This window comes from Macaca mulatta, chromosome 1, assembly GCF_049350105.2.
Source record: "Macaca mulatta isolate MMU2019108-1 chromosome 1, T2T-MMU8v2.0, whole genome shotgun sequence".
Taxonomy (NCBI): Eukaryota; Metazoa; Chordata; class Mammalia; order Primates; family Cercopithecidae; genus Macaca; species Macaca mulatta.
The window spans coordinates 224,404,362-224,431,366 of NC_133406.1; the positions used below are offsets into that span (position 1 = coordinate 224,404,362).

General features: G+C 45.0%; 1 protein-coding gene and 1 long non-coding RNA gene across 10 annotated transcripts in view; one reads left to right on the top strand and one right to left on the bottom strand.

Moving 5' to 3' along the window:
• The window catches only part of LOC114675795 (uncharacterized), a 32,004-nt gene extending 8,699 nt beyond the window's left edge, over positions 1–23,305 (top strand). Inside the window, exons 3-4 of one of the 2 annotated variants that reach the window (XR_013407373.1) lie at positions 1,408–1,506; positions 21,772–23,305. This is a non-coding gene — a long non-coding RNA (uncharacterized LOC114675795). The remainder of the gene's footprint in view (positions 1–1,407; positions 1,507–21,771) is intronic. The other variant, XR_013407374.1, reaches the window with a different exon arrangement.
• Positions 9,072–27,005, bottom strand: part of LOC106995464 (NBPF family member NBPF3) — a 45,951-nt gene continuing 28,017 nt past the window's right edge. For 4 of the 8 annotated variants that reach the window (XM_077972741.1, XM_077972736.1, XM_077972770.1 and 1 more), the window contains 15 exons: positions 26,762–26,807; positions 26,062–26,273; positions 24,807–25,016; positions 23,487–23,589; positions 22,442–22,656; positions 21,325–21,397; positions 20,655–20,860; positions 19,304–19,355; positions 15,654–15,817; positions 14,562–14,613; positions 13,740–13,912; positions 12,987–13,035; positions 12,192–12,364; positions 11,440–11,491; positions 9,072–10,827 (listed from right to left, as the gene is read on the bottom strand). In XM_077972741.1, the coding sequence (XP_077828867.1) occupies positions 10,584–10,827; positions 11,440–11,491; positions 12,192–12,364; positions 12,987–13,035; positions 13,740–13,912; positions 14,562–14,613; positions 15,654–15,817; positions 19,304–19,355; positions 20,655–20,860; positions 21,325–21,397; positions 22,442–22,656; positions 23,487–23,589; positions 24,807–25,016; positions 26,062–26,273; positions 26,762–26,807 (2,024 nt within the window). In that variant the 3' untranslated portion in view covers positions 9,072–10,583. The remainder of the gene's footprint in view (positions 10,828–11,439; positions 11,492–12,191; positions 12,365–12,986; positions 13,036–13,739; positions 13,913–14,561; positions 14,614–15,653; positions 15,818–19,303; positions 19,356–20,654; positions 20,861–21,324; positions 21,398–22,441; positions 22,657–23,486; positions 23,590–24,806; positions 25,017–26,061; positions 26,274–26,761; positions 26,808–27,005) is intronic. The other 4 variants (XM_077972750.1, XM_077972744.1, XM_077972764.1 and 1 more) reach the window with 3 other exon arrangements.

A 27,005-nucleotide genomic window follows, 5' to 3' on the forward strand; every position in this document is an offset into this window, starting at 1 on the left:
GGAAAGGGTAAGTTCCCTGCTTTAAGTTGTCTCTAAACCTTCATGGAAGATCAATGGACTGTAGGTAGGCCTGTTTCTGGGCTCTGTATTCTTTGCCATGGATCTATTTGTGTGTGTGTTTTCTCTTTTCACCAGCTTCTCACTATTAAGTTACTGTAGCTTAATGTAAGTCCTGAAGTTGGTAGTGCCAAACCTCAGGGGGGTTTTCAGAACTTCATCTTGAGAACCTGGTTGAGATCATTGTAGTAAAACTTGGAAATATGTGAGATTCCCCCTTAGTCTGGTTCTCAAGGAGTTTTTAATGCGCTAACCAGGCCACCCTCAGCTTCTAGTGATCTGTCAATACCATTTAAGTTCTTCTCCCACTTGCTGTCCCCAGTAACTTCTCTTCCTGTGAGCTCTGACTCCTTGTGTGTTTGCCTGTCTTTCTCATTTTTAGGGTGGCAGTTTTCCCTGTGACTTCAATTCTCTGGTCCATCCTAAAAGGGTTGACTTTCAGTTCCTTCAACCTTTTGCTAGCTGTGAGGACGAGTGATGACTGCCTAGCTCTTTCCATGTTGGACTAGAAACCCAAAAGTTCGTTTAAAGAATGACTTGTTATAAAAGTCACCCGTTGTCAACGTATGACTCAGTGATTTCAGCTGATTTATGGAATTGTGCAGCCATCGGCAGAGTTTCTACTTCAGCACATTTTGTCGCTTCCCCAAATTCCCTTGAACCTCTTTGTAGTCATTTCCTAATCCCTGGTCCCCATGACTGGGTCTGAATAGAATGAATATTTGGAAAGCAGACTTCATTGTATTTACATTTTCATGTGTTTGGGACTTTATATAGTGGACTATTGTGTTCATTTTGTGACAAGTAGAGAAGAGATTGCATTCTAGGGATGTTTTTTTGGGAAACATAACAGTAGTCCTGTTTATGGCTCTCCTTGAATTGGTTCATCTGTGTTGGTGACCGGTATTTGCTACCAGACCTTGTCTGGTGAGCAAAAGAAAAGCAATTTAAAAAAATCTGCTATTAAAATCGAGATGATACATTTTCACATAATAATATGTGGAGTTAAGTAATGAACCATCTTTATTAATTAATTAATTTATTTTTGAGGTGGAGTTTTTGCTCTATTCCTCGGGCTGGAATGCAATGGCGTGATCTCCGCTCACTGCAACCTCCACCTCCTAGGTTCAAGTGATTCTCCTGCCTCAGCCTCCTGAGTAGCTGGAATAATAGGCGCCCGCCACCATGCCTGGCTAATTTTTGTGTTTTTAGTAGAGACAAGCTTTCTCCATGTTGGCCCTGTTGGTCTCTAACTCTTGACTTCAAGTGATCCACCTGCCTTGGCCTCCCAAAGTGCTACAATTACAGACATGAGCCACGGCTTGACCTCAGCCATTTTTATTCTTTCAGAAATGTGATTGATAACAGTAAAGCCGCACTCCTTACGTGCCTGAAATATCCCTCATTGTCTTCTTCAGGTGGCAAGGGCTCTGGAACAGCCACATAAAGGTGAGGGCAATATTTTTTTTCATTGATTGATTGGTTGGTTGATTTTTTTTCTGTTAGAGGGGTTAGCATCCATGTATCTGAAATTGAAATTCAAGAGGAGAGACAGACACCTGTACTAGTTTTCTCTTGCTGCCAATGATCACATTACCACAAATCAGTGGTTTGAAACCACAGAAGTCTGGAATGAAGTGGCTGGGTTCTCTGATCAGAGTCATGTGAGGCTAAAATCCAGGAATGGGCGGGCTGTGTTTTTTTCTAGAGCTCAAGCAATTTGTTTCAAAGTTCACTACAGATATTGAAAGAGTTACTATTCTTGTTTGTGGGGGACTGAGGGCCCTTCATCTTTGCTGACTGTCAGCCAGGAGACACTCTGACTTCAGAGGTCCCCTGCTTTCCTCCTTATCTGTCTTTTCCTTTATCAACCAATAGCAGCTCATGGAGTCCTTCTCAAGCTCCTATCTTCTCTAACTTCAGCTTCTCCAACCAGCCCCAGAAAGTTGTCATGTATGGAGTGATGTGATTAGATCCAGTTCATGCAGGTAACCTCACCAGCTTAAAGTCATATAACTGGCATATAACAACATAATCACAGGAATGGTGTCTCATCACTTTAACGGGCATTGGAGACAAGGGTGTGGCATGTTGGGGGACCATTTCAGAAATTCCATCTACCACAGTATTCACATTCCCCCAATTGCAAAATGCATTCACCCTCTCCCTTAAGGTTTCCCAATCTCATGTCATTAAAGCATTAGTTCAACATGAAAAATGTCATATAGACCACATCAGATGAAAAGTTTAAAATCCCATTTAAAACATCCACACCAGGTGTGGATGAGGCTTCTAGGGTGTCCATGAAGTACAGATCCTTGATATAATTCCCTTTCCTCCGTCGACCTGTGAAACTGAACGAACAGCTTATCTTCCCCTAATGTGAAATGACGGGACAGACATGGAATAACAACTACAGTGATTCTAGTTCAAAATGAGGGAATAAGGAAGGGATAAAGAAGTCACTGACCCAAAATAGTTTGGAAATGGAGCTGGGCAAAATCCAGCAGGAGTTTCTTAATTAGGATCCACAGCCTGGGACCGACCCGCTGTCCTGTGAGTCTTTGCCTCTGGGCTCTCTGCTCTGCATTTCTTCAGACCATGATTATTCATCTCTTTTCTTACACTCTTTTGTGTATGGCTCCTATTGCATTCAAAATGTTTTTGAGATTCTTCCATGTTGTTTTGTGTGTCAACAGTTCGTTCCCTTAGGCTTTCCATGGAATGACTGTATTACAGTTTATTGATCCATTGTTGTATTGACAGATGCTTGAATGTTTCCAGTTTTTCCTATTATGAATTAAAGTGCCATGGACATTCTTGTATAAATCATTTTCTGGACATATGTTTTAATATGCTGGGGAAACTGCAGGCAGCACCTCTGTCGCCCTGATACAATGGGCACTGCTTAACCTAGCAAAAAATAGGTGACCGCGACCTTGGCAAGAGCAGCTCCCACGGAGTGGTGAGGGCAGAGGCTGATTGGAGTCGGTTTATGAGCCGGAAGAAGGAGAGGAATCGCAGACAAGTGAAGGAAATATTTTGAGGAATTTTCTTGTGAATGGAAGGTGAGAAACAGGGGAGAAGAAAGTGGGTCAAAGATATTGTGCTTTTTAGGCCGAGTGAGGTGGCTCACACCTGTAATCCCAGCATTTAGGGGGGCCGAGGCGGGCGGGTCACTTGAGGTCAGGAGTTCTAGACCAGCCTGGCCAACATGGTGAAACCCTGTCTCTACTAAAAATACAAAAATTAGCCAGGTGTGGTGGTACACTTCTGTAATCTCAGGTACTCAGGAGGCTGAGGCATGAGAATCACTTGAAGCCAGGAGGCGGAGGTTGCAGTGAGCCGAGATTGCGCCACTATATTCCAGCCTAGGCGACAGAGTGAGACTCTGTCTCACACAAAAAAAGCAACTGTGCTTTTTGTTTTATTTGGAGATGAGAGAAATAATAACTCATTGGGTGCAGCTGGCAGTGCCTCCTGAAGAAGGAGGAATGGGCTTGGGATGCCCTTGAGTGGCTGTGGGGCTGGGAGTGGCCACGTGGCCATGGACACTGTGGGGCCGGTTCACTGGGTAGCCACAGGAAGGAAGGTGCCTTTGAACATAGATCGTGTCCCTGTGTGGGGAAGGTGACTTTTGGTTGCTTGTGTTTTCTCAGGGGTCTGGGAAGCAGCAGTGGCAGCTGAGGGTGAGGTGGAAGGGAGGAGTGGCCAGGTGTCCCCAGAACCTGGGAGAGAGGATGGCGTAGAGCAGGTGCCCACAGACTCTTTCTGTAAAGGACCAGATAGTAAATAATTTAGGCTTTGCCAGCCAAGCAGTCTCTGTTGCAGCTCCTCAGCCCTGGCCTTGGAGCTCAGAAGCAGCCTGAGAGGATTTGTAAACAAACGGGCATGGAGGTGTTCCAACAAAACTTGATTTACAAAAATAGGCAGCAGGCTGGCTCTGGCCTGCTTAGACTCCTGGCCCTCGACCTCGCCTCCAGACCAGGGGTCTTCAAAGCATGGTCCCTGGGATTCCAGCATCAGCGTTATCTCGGACTTGTGAGAAATGCAGATTCTCGGACCCCACCCCAAGTTCATGGAACCAGTGACTGAGTCGCTGCAGTGTTTCCAAACCAAGTTGAGTTTGTGATTCTGGAATTCTAGAAGTTAGCTCAGCAGCTAGACCCAAGAGAGTGAGGTGTGGGGTGGGCTACACGCCCTGTTAAAGGCACAGGCATCCCAGCCCCCAGCCCCTTCTTCAAGCCTGTGTGAGGACATCCTGCCTGCCATGGGCCATGTTTGCTTATGCAGCCTCCATGGGGGGCTCCCTGGGGACGGGCTGTGGTGATGACTCTGCTCTCAGCAGAACCCTCCACTCTGCAGGCCTGGTTTCCTGTCCACGTCCCTCAGCTACTCAGGGGAACCTGGGGGCAGGAGCTCCGTTTCTTGTAGGGGCAGCCTCCCACAGCAGGAGGGCTCAGCCAGGGTTCAGTGAATGAAGAAACGCACTGTCCTCTGATCGAAAGCACAGCATCTTTACTAGTTTAACGACAGTTTTTTAGTGACTTTAGTGAGATGATTTGATTTCCTGCCTCTGAGTCATCTAAGAGCAAAATGCATGAGCTGCTAATGGGCTGAAAGAGAGGCTGCCCTTGAGGATACTCCAGCCCCCCATTGCTGCAGGGATTCAATCACCTCAAAGCCAGGTAACCAGCCTCGGCCTCCCAAAGCTCTGGGATTATAGGCGTGATCCACCGTGCCTGGACTGAATGAGGGTCTTTAAGAAAAAACTCCAGGGGATGGTCACCAACCCGTGCCGCCTCCTCTGAGGTTAGCATGGTGCTGGATCTTCTCTGCATCTTCTGTCCTTGTTTTTGATTTTCATTTTGGTTTCCTCCGTCACCCAGGCTGGAGTGCAGTGGCACGATCATGGCTCACTGCAGCCTCGACCTCCCAGGCTCAACCAAGTCCAGCTAATTTTTTTTTATTTTTTAATTTTTTTGTAGAGACTGGGTCTCTACAAAAAAAGTCTCTATGTTGCCCAGGCTGGTCTCAAATTCCTGTGCCCAAGTGATCCTCCTGCCTCAGCCTCCCGAAGTGCTGGTATTCCAGGCTGGTCCCCTTTTGCCAGCAGGTCTGCTCGTGTGCTCACATCGCTCACTCAGGGGAGACCTCCGTTATTAGGGGGACCTAGACCTACGCTGCCTGGACCCCAAGGAGGGAGGTTGTTTGGGAATCTCCTCCCTTACTTTGCTTTTTTTCCCAGGAAGCTGGCTTCCTGGTCACGGAAGGTCACCAGGAAAAAGAAGAGTGAGAAAAAAAGCCAATCCGCCACTTGGCTGTCAGGTTTCCTACCAATTTCATGGGTTGGTGTGGACGGGCGGGGCTGCGTTTTGAGCCCAGACCATCACTTTGCCCATGGGTGCAGGACCACGTGACCTTGAGCAATGTTCAGGAGTTGTCTGTGTACAATTACTGCAGCTTCTTGAACAAACTTATTCCCAGGTGTATTATTCTTATAGATGCTAATATAAATGAAATCATTGTGTCAATTTTCTTCTCAGATTGTTCATTGCTAACACAATGGATTGTTTGCTGAATGTTTGCTAAATTCACTTATTAACTCTGTGGGTGTGTGTGTGTGTGTGTGTGTGTGTGTGTGTGGTCTGTGAGCATGTATGTGTGTTTGCCTTTGTAATTATTATTTGGGATTTTCTTTTTTTTTTTTTTTTTTTTTTTGAGACGGAGTCTCGCTCTGTCACCCAGGCTGGAGTGCAGTGGCCGGATCTCAGCTCACTGCAAGCTGCGCCTCCCGGGTTCACGCCATTCTCCTGCCTCAGCCTTCCGAGTAGCTGGGACTACAGGCGCCTGCCACCTCGCCCGGTTAAGTTTTTGTATTTTTTTTTTTAGTAGAGACGGGGTTTCACTGTGTTACCCAGGATGGTCTCGATCTCCTGACCTCGTGATCCGCCCGTCTCGGCCTCCCAAAGTGCTGGGATTACAGGCTTGAGCCACCGCGCCCGGGATTTTCTATCCATAGGATCACACCATCTGCAAATTGAGATCGTTTTGTTTTCTATTCAAAAATATTTTATCTCATGTTTATATTTGAAAGATCATTTGACCAGGTGTAGAATTGTAGGCGACAGTTTCTCTAAGTGCTTTATTGCAAACTTCTTGTTTGTCAAGTTTCCTATGAGAAATCTTATGCCATCCTTCTAGGCAGTGCTCTGTATGGAACATGTTCTTTCACCTTTGATTACTTTTAGGATTTCCTTTTGATCACTGGTTTTGATGGATTTGATTCAGGTGTTCCTTGGTGAACTTTTCTTCATGTTTCTTGTTCTTAGAATATTTGTATTTCTGTAATATTGGAAGTTTATGCTTTCCATGGAGCTTCTAAATCTTCCATCCAATGTTTTAAATATCTTTGTCTCTCTTCTCCACTACACGCCCTTCAGGGATTCCATTTAGCCCTCTAGAGGGTGTTTAAAGTTTTTATACTGATGGTCTTTTTATGTTTTCAAGTCATTTGTGACTGTGTGTTTCATTTATGTTAGTTTCAACTTCTATTCCTTCTAGTTCAATAACCTTCCCTTCCGCAATGTTTAATCCAGTGCCTTCCTCCATTTCAGACTGTAAATCATAGTTTTTATCTAGAGAATTTGATATTTAAAAAATCTTCAACCTCTCCACTTAATTAAAATAAAATTATACTGTTTTTAATGTCCTTTTCTTCTATTTCCAACATGTGTCAATTTCAACTAGATCATTAGATTCTTCATTATGTGTCATGTTTTCCTGCTTCTTTGGCTGCTTGATATTCTTTTATTTTTATTTCTTTATTTTTTGGGGGATGGAGTTTTGCTCTCCTGCCCAGGCTGGAGTGCAATTGTGTGATCTCAGCTCATTGCAACCTCCGCCTCCCAGGTACACAAGCGATTCTCCTGTCTCAGCCTCCCCAGTAGCTCACATTACAGGCATGCGCCGCCATGCCTGGCTAATTTGTTTTGGATTTAGTAGAGACGGGGTTTCACCATGCTAGTCAGGCTGGTCGTGAACCCCTAACCTCAGGCGATCCACCCAGCTGCTTGATATTCTAAGATTTGATGCTGGAGCTTCGCTGTCAATGCTCAAAAGTGCCCAAAGACACCATTCGACCCCAGTGTCTATGCACACCCAAGCTTTTGCAACAGGAGAGGTGGAGAGAGCAGAGATGAGTGTGCTGCAACATGCTGGTAGATGGCACCCCAGTTGTGCTTGGGGCTTTCCTATGCCTCATACAACAATGGGCCTTCCTTAATATTTCCCTTAAGAACCACCCGACTTCATGCCCTGTCTCTCTGTCCAAACACCAGGACAGTCCTCTCACCAGTCTCAACCAGCCAATGGATTGACAAACCTCCAGATATGAGTCAGTGGAGAAGGCGCTCCCTTGTCAACAAATTTTGTAGAAACAACTGGACATGCATATCCCCAAAGGAAAAAAATTCACCTGAACCTCAATACTCACTCAAAAACTAACTCAAAATGGATTATGCAACTAAATATAAACTATAATACTAGAAAAGCATAGCAGAAGTAGGAGGATAGGAGAGAGCAAGTCCACCTAGGATGATGACCGCTGAATTTCTCAACGGACACGTCAAAGCCCTAGGGGTTAGAGAGTCAAAACTCCCACCCGTAACCCTGGCCCTAAACACCTGGGCTAGGGAACACTGTGGCCCTCAGGAGATTGTCTTTAGCTGGGTCTGAGAGCCACACAACTGCAGAGGGAGCAGGAGACACTATGCAAATCGAGGCCAGAACAGCAGGGCGCGCCTGTTCATGACAGAACACAGGTAAAACCACCCTCAGAAAGAGCGTGTGGAGAAACAGATCATGCCTGAGACCTGGTGGATTAGAGCACTGGCTACTGGGGAATTGAAAGGAAGGGGCTTCACCGTGCAGAGGACCAGAGGTGCCAATCTTGGAAACGCAGAATTGCTGGGAGATGGGGAGGCAGGAACAGAGGAAGCATCCTCTGGAGACTCGTGGTGAAGAGAACACATGAACGAAGTAACTGGCAGAAATCAGAGGTCCTGGTAGAACAAAATTGAATCCCACAATGAGAACATACACCGTGTATGTCCCCCAGGGAAGACAGTATCTCCTAAAAACTCAAGAAAAATCATTTTGGGCGAGTACCTTATATCCAGTCATGCGATCCATGCAAGACCATGAGAAAAGATTATTAAACATGCTAAGCTCAGCGAGACCTGATTCCCTCAGGAGGACTCTGTTAAGGATGAGTGCCACTCAGCAAGTGATGACTGTGACATTCACTTTTGAATAGCTCATGAGTATTAATATATTTAATTGTGGATCTAACCAAAAACCAAGGTGGGGCCAAGATGACAATCACAGAATGTCACTGGTGTATGTTTAGGTTCAAATACTATTATGAGAAGTGGCAGGCCGGGCGCGGTGGCTCACACCTGTAATCCCAGCACTTTGGGTGGCTGAGGCGGCCTGATTACAAGGTCAGGAGATCGAGACCATCCTGGCTAACACGGTGAAACCCTGTCTCTACTAAAAAATACAAAGAAAAAAAAAAAGAGAAGTGGCAGGTAAGGGAGGTAGAAAAAAGATAACGCATATGTAATTTGCTGTCTTATGGAAATCTTTGAGGTTGAAAGTCATAATTTAAAACATATAAAACAAATATTAGAAGTGTGTCTAGTTCAAAGGGGGGAAAACTATCAAAAACATTTTTAGTGCAATATTAAACAGGAGCTATGCAACCCTTCCTAAATGCCAAAGGCACACACACACACACACACGCTCACAAAGAATAAAATAATTAGAATCAAGAAATGTAGTAAATATATTCTGCTACATATGATAAACATAGTCTACAATGTGGAAGAGATAAGAAAATAAACAGGGAAATGAAAATTTTTTTATTAATTTGTATCAGAACCCACCAAAACCAATCAGCATAATAAAAGATTCTAACACTGAATGTAAAAAGCAATCCAACAGTCCAGAGCGATAGGCAAAAGTTTTTAATTGTATAGGGTAAAATAACTTTGGACAAAAATTAAAACTCAGGCAGAGAATGGTTTTTTTTTCAACAGCAGACACTAGCCAAAACAGAGGCAGAGTAAAAATTGAGACAGAAAATTTCCAGTGTAGAGATATGGATATAATAATAGACACAGGCAGGGATGATTAATAAACGATGAAGTGTTTAGAGGATGATGATTGGAATACATGACGTTTATACTTTTAAAAACCACTTTCTCAAATACTTCATTATAAGTAAGGTGTCTCTAAAAGCAACAGATCTCCTAGACCCCTCCTTAACCAAGTAACCAGTCCTGATATCATGATAATGGTGATGGACAAACTAGACCTTCTATGCCCGCAGATAGACAGGCTGAGGTTGGAAAGTCACAGTATTGACTCTGCAGTGTTCCTGGCAAAACGTTTAGGCTGAATTGAATCATGAAGACATTTTCAGACAACTTCAGAATGTAGATCATTGAGCCAGACAGCTGACCTGTCCTCTACAAACGAGTCCATGTCACCACAATCAATGACAACAACAAAAAGATGAGGAAATATTTGGGGTTCAAAATAAAGAAATGTAGCTACAGTACCTTTTTACTTTCTTTGAACCCAAAATATCTCTTCTCCTTTTTGTTGTGAGATTCGTGGTGACATGGACTGTGTGAAGGAGACAGGCCAGTCGTCCTGCTCAGTGTTCTACATTCTGCAGTTGTCCGGTGATTACCTCCTATGAAACTCAGGCTAAGCGTTTTCTGCAAGAACATGGCATTGTTCATATTCTGCACCGGCAGAGTCCCGGGTGACATGCTGTCTCCTGCCAGCGGCTCCTGGCTCCTGTTCTTTACAGGATGGAATTGAGAGGAGCCAGGCTAAGGGCTCTCCACGCTGTTTGTCCATCTAGCTGTGGTCTTCCTAAGTATTGATAGCAATTGGAGGCTGAAGGACTGTGGCTTCTCTAACCAAAGGTGCCTAGTGGGTTAACAATTGTCAAGAGCAGTCAGTGGTTCTGAAATACAGTCCTCAGCCAAGGATCCCTCCTGTGTTACACATGGATCAGCTAAAACAAACCAACACTGAAGATACAAAGAATGGGGGGAGGTTCATTGAAACCAGGGTAACACCTTTGGATGACTTAAACACAAAGATGACACTGACCTTGAGCAGGCATAGAAGCTCAGAGACATGCGCGTAAAATGAAATCCCTGAGGAACTTTGTAGCTACCCAGAGATACCTGGTTCAAATCAGAGTATCTCACATTCACTCCCGGCATGTGCTGCAGAGTTATGTGAACGTGTCACACCTAACTTGGGTCCAGTGTCGTCAGACTGAGCACAGGTTGCCACTGCATGGTCTGAGAATGGAATAGAGTACTGCCCACTTTCCTATCCTATGTCTGGGATTCCAAACGGAACTACAGTTTCATTCAAACCTACATGTGCCTGTAAGTCCTGCCTGCGGCAATGACATCTCTCAGCTTAGGAAGGGCTGCTTAGTGTGGGAATAGGACTCCCATCTGGAAGCCCAGGTGGAACCTTATCATCGTCAAAGTAAAAAACCCATTGTCCACGTCAAGGGCCAAGCTGACGTGCTGTTCCTCAAGTGAGTAAAAGCCACTTGTGTAGTGCTGGAATGAGTCAGGTAGTTGAAAGTAACTTGAAGGAGTCCAATAACATCCATTCGGTGAGTCCTGCAAGACTTCAGGCTCTCCTGCTTCCATCAGCACCCCGTTGAGCCTGGAAAAGGAGATGAAACTAAAGAAGCAGCCAGGGGAAATCAGACACCGCAGAGCCCCAACTAGATTTCAGGGGTCACATAGGGAAGTGGTTAAAAAAGGAAAAGGATACATCTTTTTAATGAGGTAAACCATTGTTGCCTTTATGTTGGGATAGAACAGGGCCAGGTAGAAAACAATGAAAGAGAAAGACAGAGAGAGAGAGAGAGAGAGAGAGAGAGAGAGAGAGAGAGGGCGAGCTGAGTGAACTGGCCAGGTGACAGACTGATAAGGGAGTAAAAGGACACTCTGAGTTAGTGCCCAGATGACACACAGCAAACAGTGATTATGAAGAGTGAGTTTAATAGTTTTCCATAAAATGTGATTAAAATTCGATGCAGTCGCCATGAGAGTACAGCTTTTGAGGTATGGTCAACCTATGGTACGTTAGTCAATGATAAGGGGAGGAAGAAATGGAAACCTAAACCTCTACTGCAATGAAAAGCAACAGCAATGTCAGTAGGAGTAATTCAGCTTTCGTTGAAAACATGAAACCAAACACACTGCTTTCCCCTGGATCTGTCGTCTCCAGGTATTAAGAAAGAATTAAGCGTCCACAATTGCTGAAAGTTACCTGGGGCATGGTGGGTTTTGATCTTCTTCCCCTTCTTGGTACTTTTCAATTTCTGCAATAAATTCAGACACATGAAGCTGATTCTCCTACACACATAACAATCCACTGTCTAATCCTTACACAGGGACCTCAGGCTCCTCAGCATAAGAATAAGACACTGTGGAGATATATTTCAGAAGGCCTGAAGGCTGGTCATGATAGAGATTCCTTGGTTTTTGTCCCAGAAACTAAGGGTAAAATGTCCCTTTTCTGGTAGATCGTTATCCCAATATCATTTGTCCCAAGTTTGTGCAAATGGTTATGCCATATTTTTCCAATCAATTTAAAGCAAATACCCTCAAGTGATTTCTAGGAGAAAAACTGCAATATTCAGCCCTGTCTCATCAAATCCTCAGATTCTTCATGGTTGTGAGGATTTTAGACACTGAAATTAGAGTGAGAAAGGAAATCTGGAAACCCTTGAGTCAAAATCATAGTTCTCTGAATTTGTCACATCGGCCCAGGTCCAATGTCTTGAGAGTAGAATCAGCACCACAGGCATGGCCTCAGACTAGGAAGAGAGCCATGCTCACTGACCCATCCCATGTCTGGGCTTCCAGGTGGAACTAGAGTTTCATTGAACCTACATGTGCCTATAGGTCCTCACTGCAGCAGTGACATCTCTCAGCTCAGTAATGGCCACTTGGAACAGGATATGATCTCTATACGGAACACTCATTGGATCCTTATCAGCTTCAGAGAAAGGTACTCACCATCTACGCCAAGAGAAAAGCCAATGTGTTGTTCCTCCAATGAGTAAAGGGAACTTCCCTGGGGATGGCATGAATCGGGAAGCTCAAGATAACTGTAAGGAGTCGAGTAATATCTATCCAGTGAGTCCTGCAAGACTTCAGGCTCTACTACCTCCAGCAGCTCTCTGCTGAGCCTGGAAAAGTAGAAAAAGTAAAGAATAAGTCAGGAGAAATCAGAGACAACAGAGCCCCAACTAGATTTCATGGGTAGCACAAGGAAGTGGTCAAGAAAGAAAAATGATAGATCCATGAATGAGGTAACAAATTATTGCCTTCATGTTGGGACAGAACAGGGCCAAACGGAAAAGGATGAAAGAGAAAGACAGACAGAGAACAGAGGCAGAGGGAGAGACAGAGAGAAACAGAGAGTGCTTGGTGAGTTGTCCAGGTGACACACTGATGAGGGAGTAACAGGACACTCTGAGTTAGTGCCCTCAGGACACACAGCATACAGTGATCATGAAAAGGCTGTGATCAATAATTTTCCATCAAATGTGCTCAAGTTTCCATGTAGTCACCATGAGAATAGAGCTTTTGAAGTATGGTCCACCTACAGTAGGTTAGTAAATGATAAGGGGAGGAAGAAATGGGAACCTAAATATGTAAAGCTACAAAAACCAATAGCAATGTTAGTAGGAATAATTCAGGCTTGGTTGAAAAGATGTAATCAATAATGTCGGCCCGCTCTGTTTTCCCCGAACCAGGAGTCTCCAGGTGTCAACACAGAATTAGCTGTTGTCAATTGCTCAGAGTTACCTAGGGCATGGTGGGCCTTGGTCTTCTTCCTCTTCTTCCTTTGTAATTCCTGCAATAAAATCAGACAGGGACAGGCAAAATAAGCCAATTCACCTACACCCATAACAGTCCACTCTCTAATCCCCACACAGGGACCACAGGCTCCTCAGCATGAGAATAGGATAATGTGAGAGATACACTGCAGGAGGCCTCAAAGCCGGTCATGATAGAGATTCTGTGATTTACATCTCAGAACCAAGGGTCAAATGTCCCTATTCTGGTAGACAGTTATCCCAAAATCATTTATCCCAAGTTTGTGCAAACAGTTATGCCTTATTGTTCCCATCAATTCAAAGAAAATGCCCCAGATGATTTCTAGGAGGAAAACTGCTGTATTCAGCCCTGTCTCATCAAATTCCCAACTCGTTCATGGTCGCAAGACACTGAAATTAGAATAAAGGAGGAAATCTACAAACGTTGAGTCCGAATCATAGTTCTGTGAATTTTTTACATCTGCCTCGGTCCAATGTGCTGAGAGTGGGTTCAGGTTGCCACAGGCATGACTGGAGACTAGGAATAGAGCCATGCTCACTGACCCATTTCATATCTGGGCTTCCAACTGAAACTACAGTTGCATTACAACCTATATGTGTCCATTGGTCCTGCCAGCAGCAATGACATCGTTCGGATCAGGAAGGGCCAGTTGGAACAGGAATATCACCCCTATCGGGAAGACCAGGTGGAGCCTTATCACCTTCATAGTAAGGAACTCACTGTCCATGTCAAGAGCCAAGCCAAAGTGCTCTTCTTCCAACGAACAGAAGGCATTTCTGTAGGGCTGGCATAAGTCAGGCAGTTCAAGATACCCGCAAGGAGTTGAATAAAATCTATCCAGTGAGTCCTGCAAGACTTCAGGCTCTTTCTCATCCAGCAGTTCCCTGTTGAGCCTGGAAAAGTAGGAAAAGTAAAGAATAAGCCAGGGGGAATCAGAAACCACACAGCCCCAGCTAGATTTCATAGGTAACATAAGGAAGTGTTTGGAAAGAAAAAGGACAGCTCTATTAATGAGGTAACAGATTATTGCCTTAATGTTGGCACAATCAGGGCCAGGTAGAAAAGGATGAAAGAGAAAGAAACACACACACACACACACACACACACACACACACACACACACACACACACAGAGAGAGAGATAGAGAGAGCAAGAGCTCAGTGAATCGGCCAGGTGACACACTGATGAGGCAGTCAAAGGACACTTTGTATTTGTGCCCTCAGGACGAACAATGAACAGTGATCATGAAAACAGTGGGCTCAATAATTTTGCATAAAATGTGCTCAAGTTTCCCTGCAGTCACCATGAGAATACAGCTTTTGAGGCATGGTCAACCTTCAGTAGGTTAGTAAATGATAAGGGTAGGAAAAAATGGAAACCTAAATATTTACTGTAATGAAAACCAAAAGCAATATTAGTGGGCATAATTCAGACTTGTCTGCTAAGGCAAAGTCACTCTTTTCAGCATGTACTGTTTTCCCTGCACTTGGCGTCTCTAGGTGTCAACAGCAAATGAACTGTCCACAATTTCTCAGACTCACCTGGGACCTGTGGCCTCTTGGTCCTCCTTTTTCACTTCATCACACCAATGTCCTGCAAATAAATTCAGATGGGGCCTCTTACATGAAGCAGTTCTTCCTTGCACACAGAAACATTCCTCTGTCCAATCCTAACACAGGGACATCAGTCTTCTCAGTGTGGGAACAGAAGACTTTGAGAGAAACATAACCAGAGGCATGAGGTCAAGTCTTGAGAGAACTGACTTGGTTCCTTTCATGAGCCTTGGGCAAAATTCTCCTGTTTTGGAATGTTATCTTCCCAATGTGATCTGTCCTAGGTTTGTGTACACAAATGAGCAATGACTTTCCCAGTAGATTCTAGGCAAATACTTCTAACACCTCGTAGGAGAGATACTGCAATATTCAGGTTTCTCACATCAAATACCCAGGATTTGATAGTTTATGAGATTGTGGACACTGAGATTTCATGTAGGGGTGTAATATTCCAGCTCTTGTTACAACGAGACTTGGTTCGACACAGAAGCATCAGCTATTATGGCTTTTGTGGGTGAAAAGTCAGTCATTTATCTAGAAAACACACCAGCAAGACGATGGACAGATGAGCTAAAACAAGCCAACTGAGAAGACACAGAAAATGGGGATAAATTCACTGAAACCTGGGTCACATCTCCGATTCAGAGGCAGACAAGGGTGACACTGGCCTCGGGCAGGTAAAGAACCGCACAGACATGCTTTGGGAACAAAACTCATGAGGAACTTTGTAGCTGACAAGACACATTTAATTCACATGAACTGATCTGACAGACAACACCTGGGCATGTGCTGCATGGCTTGGTGTGAGTTTGCCACACCTGCCTTGAGTTCCATGTCCTGACAGTCAGTCTAGGGTGGCACTGGCATGGCCTGAGACTAGGAAGATATTACAGCTCACTGAACCACGCCATGCCTGTACTTCAGACTCGACTCCAGAGTGATTGAAATCTACATTGATATATAGGTTAAACCCACAGTGATGGCAACTCTCAGCCCAACCAGGGGCGGAAAGCCCCAAGATTACGGGGTCTACTTGGGACATGAACTGGAGCTTTATCACCTTCACAATGGAGTACTCACTGCCCACGTCAAGAGCCAAGTCCACTTGTTGTTCCTCTAATGAGTGAAAGGTGCTGCTGTAAGACTGGTATGAGGCAGACATGTCAGGAGGAATTGAGGGAGTCGAATAACCTTCATCCCAGGATTCCTGGAGAGCTTCCTCCTCTTCAGACTCCTGCAGATTCCTGATGACACAGGCAGGACAGGGATGACAGAAGATTTAACCGACAGAGATTAGACAGCAAAACCTCCCAGATGATCTGATGGGAGGCAGAATGGAGTGGTCGCAGAAACCAAAGCCAGTTTTCCTTCAACAGAAATAAAAGTATCCTTCTAAATGCAGGGCAGAGGGTGACTGCCCTGGGGAATGACAAAAAAGTGGGCAGCACGTGCTCAGTACACTTGCCACAGATGAGCCAATGTAGGGCACCCCGACTCTCCCTGTAAACTACCCTCATGACTTGCAGCACAGACACTAACACAAGATTTCAACTACTTTGCATAAATTGCGTTGAATTTTCCTTACAGCATTCAAGTGAACAGAGCTCTTGAGGCAGTGCAGACACAGATCTTGTGTGCTAAGGGCCCCATTTTCCCAATATTTTGATAGAATATGTTTTTTCAGTTTCTTTTCTTGCACAAATACTGGAAAACATACTAACAAAACATAAGCAGAAAGCATACGTACATTCTCTCCCTGGATTTAAACGCAGGGGAGAGAACAGGCGACACCAAGAAATCCCTGTTTGAGGGTCTGGAGTGGACCTCCAGCAAACTCCACCAGACCTGCAGCTGAGGGACCTCACTGTTAACAAGAAAACTAACAAACAGAAAGGAATAGCATCCACTTCAACAAAAAGGACATCCACTCCAAAACCCCATCTCTAGGTCACCAGCATCAAAGACCAAAGGGAGAGAAAACCACAAAGAGGTGGAGAAACCGGAGCAGAAAAGCTGAAAATTTTAAAAACCACAGCGCCCCTTCTCCTCCCAAGGATCAGAGATCCTCGCCAGCAACGGAACAAAAAAGGGCAGAGAATGACTTTGACGAGATGACTGAAGTAGGCTTCAGAAAGCTGGTAATAACAAACTTCTCCGAGTTAAAGGAGGATGTGCGAAAACATCGCAAGGAAGCTACAAACCTTGAAAAAAGATTAGACGAATGGCTAACTACAATAAACAGTGTAGAGAAGACCTTAAATGACCTGATGGAGCTGAAAACCATGGCATGAGAACTACATGATACGTGCACAAGCTTCAGTAGCTGATTCGATCAAGTGGAAGAAAGGGTATCAGTGATTGAAGATCAAATTAAGGAAATGAAGTGAGAAGAAAAGTTTAGAGAAAAAAGAGTAAAAAGAAACAAACAAAGCTGCCGAGCAATATGGGACTACGTGAAAAGAACAAATCTACATTTGATTGGTGTACCTGAAAGTGATGGGGAGAATGGAACCAAGCTGGAAAACACTCTTCAGGATATTACCCGGGAGAACTTCCCCAACCTAGCAAGGCAGGCCAACTTTCAAATTCAGGAAATACAGAGAACACCACATAAAGATACTCCTCGAGAAGAGCAACCCCAAGAAACATAATTGTCAGATTTACCAAGGTGGAAATGAAGGAAAAAATGGTAAGGGGAGCCAGAGAGAAAGGTCGGGTTACCCACAAAGGGGAGCCCATCAGATTAACAGCACATCTGTCTGCACAAACTCTACAAGCCAGAAGAGAGTGGGGGCCAATACTTAACATTCTTAAAGAAATGAATTTTCAACCCGGAATCTCATATCCACCCAACCTAAGCTTCATAAGTGAAAGAGAAATCAAATCCTTCACACACAATCAAATGCTGAGAGATTTTGTCACCACCAGGCCTGCCTTACAAGAGCTCCTGAAGGAAGCACTAAACACGGAAAGGAATAACCAGTACCAGCCACTGCAAAAACATGTCAAATTGTAAAGACCATCGATGCTAGGAAGAAACTGCATCAACTAACAGGCAAAATAACCAGCTAACATCTTAATGACAGGATCAGATTCACACATGACAATATTCACCTTCAATGTCAATGGGCTAAATGCCCCAATTAAAAGACACAGACTGGAAAATGGAATAAAGAGTCAAGACCCATCAGTGTGCTGTGTTCAGGAGATGCATCTCACATGCAGAGACACACATAGGCTCAAAATGAAGGGATGGAGGAACACCTACCAAGCAAATGGAAAGCAAAAAAAGCAGGGGTTGCAATCCTAGTCTCTGACAAAACAGACTTTAAACCATCAAAGATCCAAAGAGACAAAGAAGACCATTATATGGTAAAGGGATCGATTCGACAAGAAGAGCTAACTATCCTAAAGATATATGCACCCAATACAGGAGCACCTAGATTCATAAAGCAACTCCTGAGAGACCTCAAAAGACACTTAGACTCCCAGACAACAATAATGGGACACTTTAACACCCCACTGTCAATATTACACACATCAATGAGACAGAATGCTAACAAGGATATCCAGAACGCAAACTCAGCTCTGCACCAAGCAGACCTAACAGACATCTACAGAACTCTCCACCCAAAATCAACGGAATATACATTCTTCTCAGCATCGCATCACACTTATTCCAAAATTGACCACATAGTTGGAAGTCAAGCACTCCTCAGCAAATGTAAAACAACAGAAATCACAACAAACTGTCTCTCAGAACACAGTGCAATCAAATTAGAGCTCAGGATTAAGAAACCCACTCAAAACTGAACAACTGCATGGAAACTGAACAACCTGCTCCTGAATGACTACTGGGTAAATAATGAAATGAAGGCAGAAATAAAGATGTTCTTTGAAACCATTGAGAACAACGACACAACATACCAGAATCTCTGGGACACATTTAAAGCAGTATGGAGAGGGAAATTTCTAGCACTAAATGCCCACAAGAGAAAGGAAAGATCTAAAATCAACACCCTAAAATCGCAATTAAAACAACTAGAGAAGCAAGAGCAAACAAATTCAAAAGCTAGCACAAGGCAAGAAATAAGTAAGATCAGAGCAGAACTGAAAGAGACAGAGACACAAAAAATCCTTCAAAAAAATCAATGGGCCAGGCATGGTGGCTCAAGCCTGTAATCCCAGCACTTTGGGAGGCCGAGACGGGCAGATCATGAGGTCAGGAGATCGAGACCATCCTGGCTAACACGGTGAAACCCGGTCTCTACTAAAAAATATAAAGAACTAGCTGGGAGAGGTGGCGGGCGCCTGTAGTTCCAGCTACTCGGGAGGCTGAGGCAGGAGAATGGTGTAAACCCAGGAGGCAGAGCTTGCAGTGAGCTGAGATCCGGCCACTGCACTCCAGTCTGGGTGATAGGGCGAGACTCCATCTCAAAAAAAAAAAAAAAACTCAATGAATCCAGGAGCTGGTTTTTTGAAAAGATGAACAAGATATCCCTCTTTGGCTAGTTCACCTGGCTCAACTGATTGCAAGTACTTATCTTCAGAGGACTATGAAATTAAAACCAATACAAGTGCCACAAATCATGCACAACATTGTTAATAAGGACAATTTGTAGCTGAGTGAATGAAAGAAAGAGGTCTATTCATCGCTTCCTCATTTTCCCGAAATCTACAATCTCCAGCTGTCACTACTGAATTCACAGCTCACAATTCCACAGCATTACCTGGGAGACACTGGCCCTTTTTCTTCCTCTTCTTCATGATCACTTTCATTTTCTGTAAATACATTCAGAGAAGCAGGTCACATTAAGCAATTCACACTTCACATATGACCAAATCACTGTCCAGTCATAGCACAAGGACCCAACTATTCTCAGGGCAAGAACATGGATTCTGACATGAATATTCTAGGGTGGTCTAGATTAAGTCTGGTGAGAAGTAGATGACCCTGCTTTCCAGTCCCACAGGCCAAAATTTCCCTCTGTGGGTAGACTATAATGCCATATTCCCTGCCTGCGTCTATGCAAAGAAAATAAAATTTTCCCCCCAAAATCTCCAAAAATTAGTCGAACAATTTTCTAGGAGTGTTGCTGCAATACTGACTTATATCATCAGGTACCATGGACATTAAATGTTCAGAGGCATCTGTACATGAAACTCAACTGATAGACGCATTCTAACAACTCTTGCTTTAAAAAGAATCTGTGATTCGGGAGGCCAAGGCAGGTGAATCATTTGAGGTCATGAGTTCAAGATGAACCTGGCCAATATGGGGAAACCCCATCTCTACGAAAAATACAAAAATTAGCCAGATGTGGTTGTGTGTACCTGTGGTACCAGCTACTCAAGATGCTGAGGCAGGGGAATCACTTGAATCTGGGAGGCGGAGGTTGCAGCAAGCCAAGATGGTGCCACTGCACTCCACCGTGGTTGAGCAAGACTCCATCGCCAAAAAAAAACCACCACCGCCACCAACAACAACAATCTATGATGCGACAAAGAAACATCGGATCAGCTATTGCATTGATGGAGTGGAGAACCAGTGTCCAGCCTTGCTTTATGGAACTGTATCAGCAAACTAAACATGAAAAGTTTCCGTCCACATTTCAATGGGACTGTGCAGCTAACCAAGCTGACTTAAAAGAGATCAAGATTAAAGCTGAGAGTAGTGAAGCCTGGGGAGCAATATATCCAAAAACAAAGGCAAGGCTGCCAGTCTCCTTCAAAAGGCATAGAAACTCCATGGACATTGTTCAGGGACACATGACTTAATCACAGGTGACAAGAGATACTGAATCGAAGCTAGGAAGCCTCACAGTTACTTCCCATGCAACTCCTGTACTCAGGTGACTATGAGGTTGTCACACTTGCCTGGGGTCCAGTAACTTCACACTGGGGACCGGGAGACAAAGGCATGACATGAGCTGAGAAGGACAGAAAACCTCCCTGATATCTGGGTTTAGAATCCCATCGCAGATTTTTATGTAAACCAATTTGTGTGTATAGAGTCTGTCTTCGGGGTTATACTTCCTCAGCACAGAAAGAGGAATGAGACACAAGGAAAATAGAGGCTACCTGGGATAATGGATACAGCATCCTCCCATTCATCATGAGAGAATGAGTCAATGAGACGTGAGTTGACTTGGTCTTCCTCAAATGTGATTTTGGTGTTGCTGTGAGGCTGGTGGGACTCACAAGGACCGAGGCTATTTGAACAAGCGATGGAATATTCCTCCAGTGAGTCCTCAGGTTCTTCCTTCTCTTCAGCCTTCTGCACCTCCCTGATGAGCCAGGTGGGAGAGAGATGTCAGAAGATTAAACACAGAGGGATCGGACCCCAGGGAGACCTAGCTGGTTTTGACAGAAGGCATTAAGACAGTGGTCACAGAAAGCAAACAGGAGGTTCCCTTTAAGAGGGAATAGGCAATCGTCTTCTCTCTGCAACAGAGCATGGCAGCCATGGGAGACAGAGAGGAAGAGACCAACCGGTGTTCATTTCACTGGAGAGACAGGAGCTGAGAAAGATGAAGACTCAGCTATCCCTGTTCGGTACAGATATGACACTCACCACACACAGAGAAACACAACAGCTGCCACACCCTGTGTCTAAGCTGGGTTGAATTTCACATACTGTGGCCAAAGGAATGCAGGCTTTTGGCCCATCCTAGATGCCAGACAGGGTGTGCCTCCTAGATCTTTTTCCTATGTTAAAACCCATTACTTGCTCCTGATTTCTCAGTGTTACCTGGGGGCACATGATTCCTGTACTTTCTCAGTTTCCTCAACGTTCACATCTTCATCCTCATCTTCACCGTTTTCTGTAAATACAGAAGTGTTCATTCAGATATTTCCCACTTCACATTCTGCAGGCACAGTCAGCCCATTGTGCACACAGACATGGACATCTAGGCATGGGTCACCGTTCAATTGAAAGCTCTCATGTTTTATCTTTAACAAAATGCCCTGGCATGGTTTTCTGATCCATCAGGCAATGCATTTCTGATCTGGAGGGCCACCATCAAGATGTGACCAAATATTGAAAAGACCCTTTGCTCCCCATATCACTGGGGACTTGTGCAGCCTCCCTCGGGACTTTGCAGCTGTCTCCATCATCCCACCACAAATCTGATTCCCAGGCACAGGCTTGGTGTCCCGTCATAGTTCACATTTCAAACCTAATTCTTTCTCTTAGGAGAGGACAAACCGGCCCCACAGTCGTCTATGCATCAGGAGACTTCACAGGCCTTCCATGTGGCTTCTGCTGTGTTATTCAGGGACATGCTCTCCATGGGGAGTGCTCCAGTCAGAAGCACTTCCTACCACGAAATGCCCCCACATCAAGTGCCTTCTCCAACACCACATGCCGAGGGGCTTTATCTCATTTTCAAAAGCAGTCCTAACTCTTCCCACATTGAGATGCTTCACAGCCTTGCAAGAGACAACATGCCTGCCTTTTCTGATGGAGAGAGAGAAACTCAAGAAAGAGAAATCACTCACTCACCGACAGTTACTAAGAACATTGCCAAAGAGACAGCCTGGGAACCTTCATTCTAAGTCCACAGCTCTTTTCACTCTAACAAGAACCCTCCTGTCACAGCCTCCTTCCTCTCCTCTACAACTAGAGAGATGCTGCCTCTGGCTCCAAAGACCATCTCCAGCAAGGAAGGAGGGACATTTGCAATACTGTGACCTCCAACTCCATGGGTTTCTCATCTCTGATCTCACCCAGGAAGTCCTGGAAGGGCCACATATGTTTAGTGGGAAAAAACACCACCGATACAACTGTCATTGTGAAAGTATGGAGGTCGGGAGTCTCTCCTAAGCCTGGGGTTTTCGGTCATCAGATCCTATAAAAACCTTACCTGGGGTGAGCTTTCGGACGAGGTGCTGTGCCAGCCTACAGCCTTCGGCCAGCTGTTCTCGGAGGTCCCGCCCCTGGGAGTTGGGCGGCTCATCCAGAGTGAGGAGGGCCTGGAGATGCTGATTCAATGCGCAGGAGGCATCTCTCCCTTCCTGGAACTTCTCCCTTAACTGGCTCAGCTCTCGTTCCTGAGACTGAACCAGGACTTTATATTGCCTAAGGTGACATAGTAGAGAAAATTGAACAGTGGAAAGGAGTGAGTGATCAGTTCGAATATTGCTACAGAGATTTCTGAGACAATGTCCTCAAGGGGACCTCCAAGGAGAAGATCAGCACATGTTTAAAGAAATGTCTGTGGCCAAGAGTAAGAATGAAAAATAGTTTACAGGCTTTCTCTGTACCAGAGAGGGCTCCTGTAAGATCCTCGATGATGTTCCATTCATCTTTCCCTTCTCTAAACAAAAGTAGGTGTGTTCCTTATTCACTTTCAAAAAGACATTCATTCTTCCAGTTCCTCACTCTGGCCATGGACATTTCCATGTGAAAATACACATACTGCATCTTGCAGTCACTAGATGCAAAGCCATGGACAGAAATGAGGCCACGTGCAGACGGGCCAGTTGAAAAGATGAAAGAAGGAAAGAATGACAGGCTCCAGAAGGCAACACTGATTGACCGAAAGGATGAGAAGCCGCAGTCAGTCAGGAGGTGATTCTGACTAAGGGTAAGTGGGGTGGTGATGGCGCACCATTTTGAGTACACTCAATGCTGCTGGGTGGTTCCCACTCCTTTAGTTAATTTTGTATTATGCAAATCTCACCTCAACAATTACTTCTTTCAAAAAGAGAAATCAAGGCTCTGAGAACTACAACCCTTAACTTATTATTATCCTTGTTCTCTGTTTCGTAAATCTTTGTGTGTTGTAAGCCTGCCATGGCAATTCCTGCCCTTCCCCAGACCCAGGTTAGCTCTTACTTCACCCAGAGGAGTGGCTGTACATCAGAGATTTACACACCTGCCCACCTGCCTGCATAGGGCCCCCTCACCTGAGCTCCTCAGCTTGCCCGAGCTGCTCTGCAAGCTTCTCCTCCTTCAACTGAAGCTCATCCCACAGCATAGATTTTAGGAGGTCTTTGCACTCTTCATAGTCTGAGAAAAGACAGACACACCGGCCTCAGTGAAAAGCTAGACACACAGCGGTGGTCACTGCCTACAGTGCAGGAGCCAGGTCCATCCAAAGGATATAATTGTCCCCAGTACCAGGCTCTAGGCAGGGATTTCCACCACTTTACTCTTCAGTCTCCCGACTTTATGGCATCTCAACCTCCAAAATTTAGAGAGGAAGAAAGAGAAACTGAGGGACAGACAGGACAAGCTACTTGGATGGAGCCCAGGTGACGGGCCCAGGGTTCCTGCTCTGCACACTGCACTGCTACTTCCACACATTCTCGGGTGCGATCTTTCTTCTTCTATAGGAACAAAAGCCTCTTCCCCCAGGAAGTACGACTTCCCTCACACCAGGGTACTCTCTGCATTTTTGTTTATTCTTTGAGGAGTCTTCTCCTGTCGCCCAGGCTGGAGTGAAATGGTGTGATCTTGACTCACTGCAATCTCTGCCCTGGGTTCAAAGGATTCTCCTGCCTCAGCCTCCCAAGTAGCTGGGATTACAGGTGCCCACCACCACGCCCCGTTAATTTTTGTAATTTTAGTAGAGATGGGGTTTCTCCATGTTGCCCAGGCTGGTCTCAAACTCCTGACCTCGTGATCCAGCTGCCTCAGCCTCCCAAAGTGCTGGGATTACAGGACTGAGCCACCTTGCACGGCCCCTACTCCCTGCTCTTGATACTGTCGGTTATGTATACCACAGTTTCTATTAGGAGCAGACTCCTCTTGACGCCCCTCACAGCGGGTACTGTGTACTGTCAACAAATTTCCCTCAGGGTCCCTAGAACAGAGATTTGCCTATTGGGCCTCAACAGAAGCTTGAACTGAATAAAAGTTCACTAGCCCGAGACATTTAGAACAACAGACTAGATGTTATTTGTCTGCCAGCTCTTATATGGTACAGAGAGGATTCCTGAAAACATGATTTAGCCTCTTGGAGAAAACAGGTCATTCTGTGCCTGTGTCTGAAACCATACTGAGATTTTACCTCTAGGCCCATCCCCACCTGACTGCAAACATGGAAAGTTTTGAAATACTTTGGTACCTCTCTCTTCCAACTTTAACAAAAGGTGAAAATACCCATTTCTATTTTCCTACAAGTACGGAAAGTATTACATTACTTCTGATGCAGAGAGAATTCCGTTTCTCAGAGAGAAGACAGGACATCATCACTTTTGTGATGGTGAGCTTAGGGAACTTACTGTAACTGTTCTGCCCCTTGGCCAGAAAGTAGGCCACTTGAGTTACAAGATATTTCTCCTTGGTGTTTATGAACTGACGTTTGTTCTCTGCCTGCTGAGGGCGCAGTTTCTCATTGATTTCTAGAGTATTCATCTCTGACTTCTCATTGGACCAAGGGCCCGCAGATACCACCATGCTGACGTTTGTGGTAGAAGAGGTGGAGCCAGGGACTGGGGAGAAAAAATCCAAACACATGATGGATTAATAACTGGTGAAATCAAACAGGTTGAATCAGGATTGAGGGATGTCACTGACAGCCTTGTCCACTGATTTGAAGATGCTGTTTCCCTGGTTTCACTCTTCTCATCTCCACTCTTGATCTCCTTTAAGTCAACTTGTCTGAGCTACGCAGTCACCTTGAAACCAGGACACCAACAGTTCCACTTTTTTCTTGCTTAGGAGTTTCTATAAAGCAAGGCTGGGCTCTGAGCTTTTTACCCCATGAGTGGCCAATGTTTCTGTGTAGCTCAAGAGATTGTTTTTTGTTTCGTTAATTTTTTTGTTTGATTGCTTGGTTGGTTTTGGTTTTTTATGTTTTGTTTGAGAGGGAGTCTCACTGTGTCGCCCAGGCTGGTGGCACGATCTCAGCTCACTGCAACCTTTGCCTCCTGGGTTCAAGTGATTCCCATGCATCAGCCTCCCAAGTAGCTGGGATTACAGGCACCAACCACCATGCCAGCTATTTTTTGTATTTTTAGTAGAGATGCAATTTCGCCATGTTGGCCAGGCTGCTTTCGAACTCCTGACCTCAGGTGATCCGCCCACCGTGTCCTCCCAAAGTGCTGGGATTACAAATGTGAGCCCAGCGACCCTGGCCAGAGACTTCTTATTAATAACTAAGACAAGCCAATGAAAAGGAGAGAGAGTCTAGCCTGAGAAAAGTGAATGAGGGTGGGAGGATCATCTGAGCCAATCCTCGCACCTAAGCCTCCTGAGCAGATGGGACTCTAAGGGCAAAGGAACATGCCTGGCTAATGTTTTGTATTCATTGTAAAGATGGGTTTCACCATATTCTCCAGCCTGCTCTTGAACTCCTGAATTCAAATGATTCTGCCACTTGGGCCTCCCAAAGTGCTGCGAATATATGTGTGAGTCACCGCACCTAGCTCCATCCTAGTTTCTGAGTAAACCAATATGTACGTATATAGCCTGTCCTCACAATGGATCTTCCGTAGTCTAGACAGAGGTATGAGACACAAGGAAAATAGAGGCTACCTGCGACAAGCTTTAGAGCATCCTGCCGTACATCAGGAGACGATTCACGGTCTATAAGCAGAGTCAAGTCCATTTGGTCTTCCTGAAATGTGACTTTGGAGTTCTTGTGAGGCTGATTGGACTCAGAAGGGCCATAGCTATTTGAACAAGTGATGACACATTCTTCCACTGAGTCCTCAGGGACTTCCTTTTCTTCTGCCTTCCGCACCTCCCTGATGAGGTGAGATAGAGATGCCAGAAGATTAAATACAGAGGGATTGGACCCCAGGGAGACCTAGCAGGTTTTGACGGGAAGCATTAAGACAGTGGTCACAGAAAGCAAACAGGAGGTTCCCTTTAGGAGGAAACAGGCATTCCTCCTCTCTCTGCAACAGAGCATGGCGGCCATGGGAGACAGAGAGGAAGAGACCAACCGGTGTTCATTTCACTGGAGAGATAGGAGCAGAGAAAGATGAAGACTCAGCTATCCCTGTTCGGTACAGATATGACACTCACCACACACAGAGAAACACAACAGCTGCCACACCCTGTGTCTAAGCTGGGTTGAATTTCTCATACTGTGGCCAAGGGAATACAGGCTTGTGGCCCATTGCAGGTGCCAGAGACAGGGTGTGCCTCCTAGACCTTTTTCATATATTAAAACCCATTACTTGCACCTGATTATTCAGTGTTACCTGGGGCACATGATTCCTGTACTTACTCAGTGTCATCAACTTTAACATCTTCATCCTCATCTTCATCATTTTCTGTAAATACAGAAGTGTTCGTTCAGATATTTCCCACTTCACACTCTGCAGGCACAGTCAGTCCAATGTGCACAGAGACATGGACATCTAGGCATGGGACACCGTTAAACTGAAAGCTCTCATGTTTTATCTTTAACAAAATGCCCTGGCATGCTTTCCTGATCCATCAGGCAATGCATTTCTGATCTGGAGGGCCAC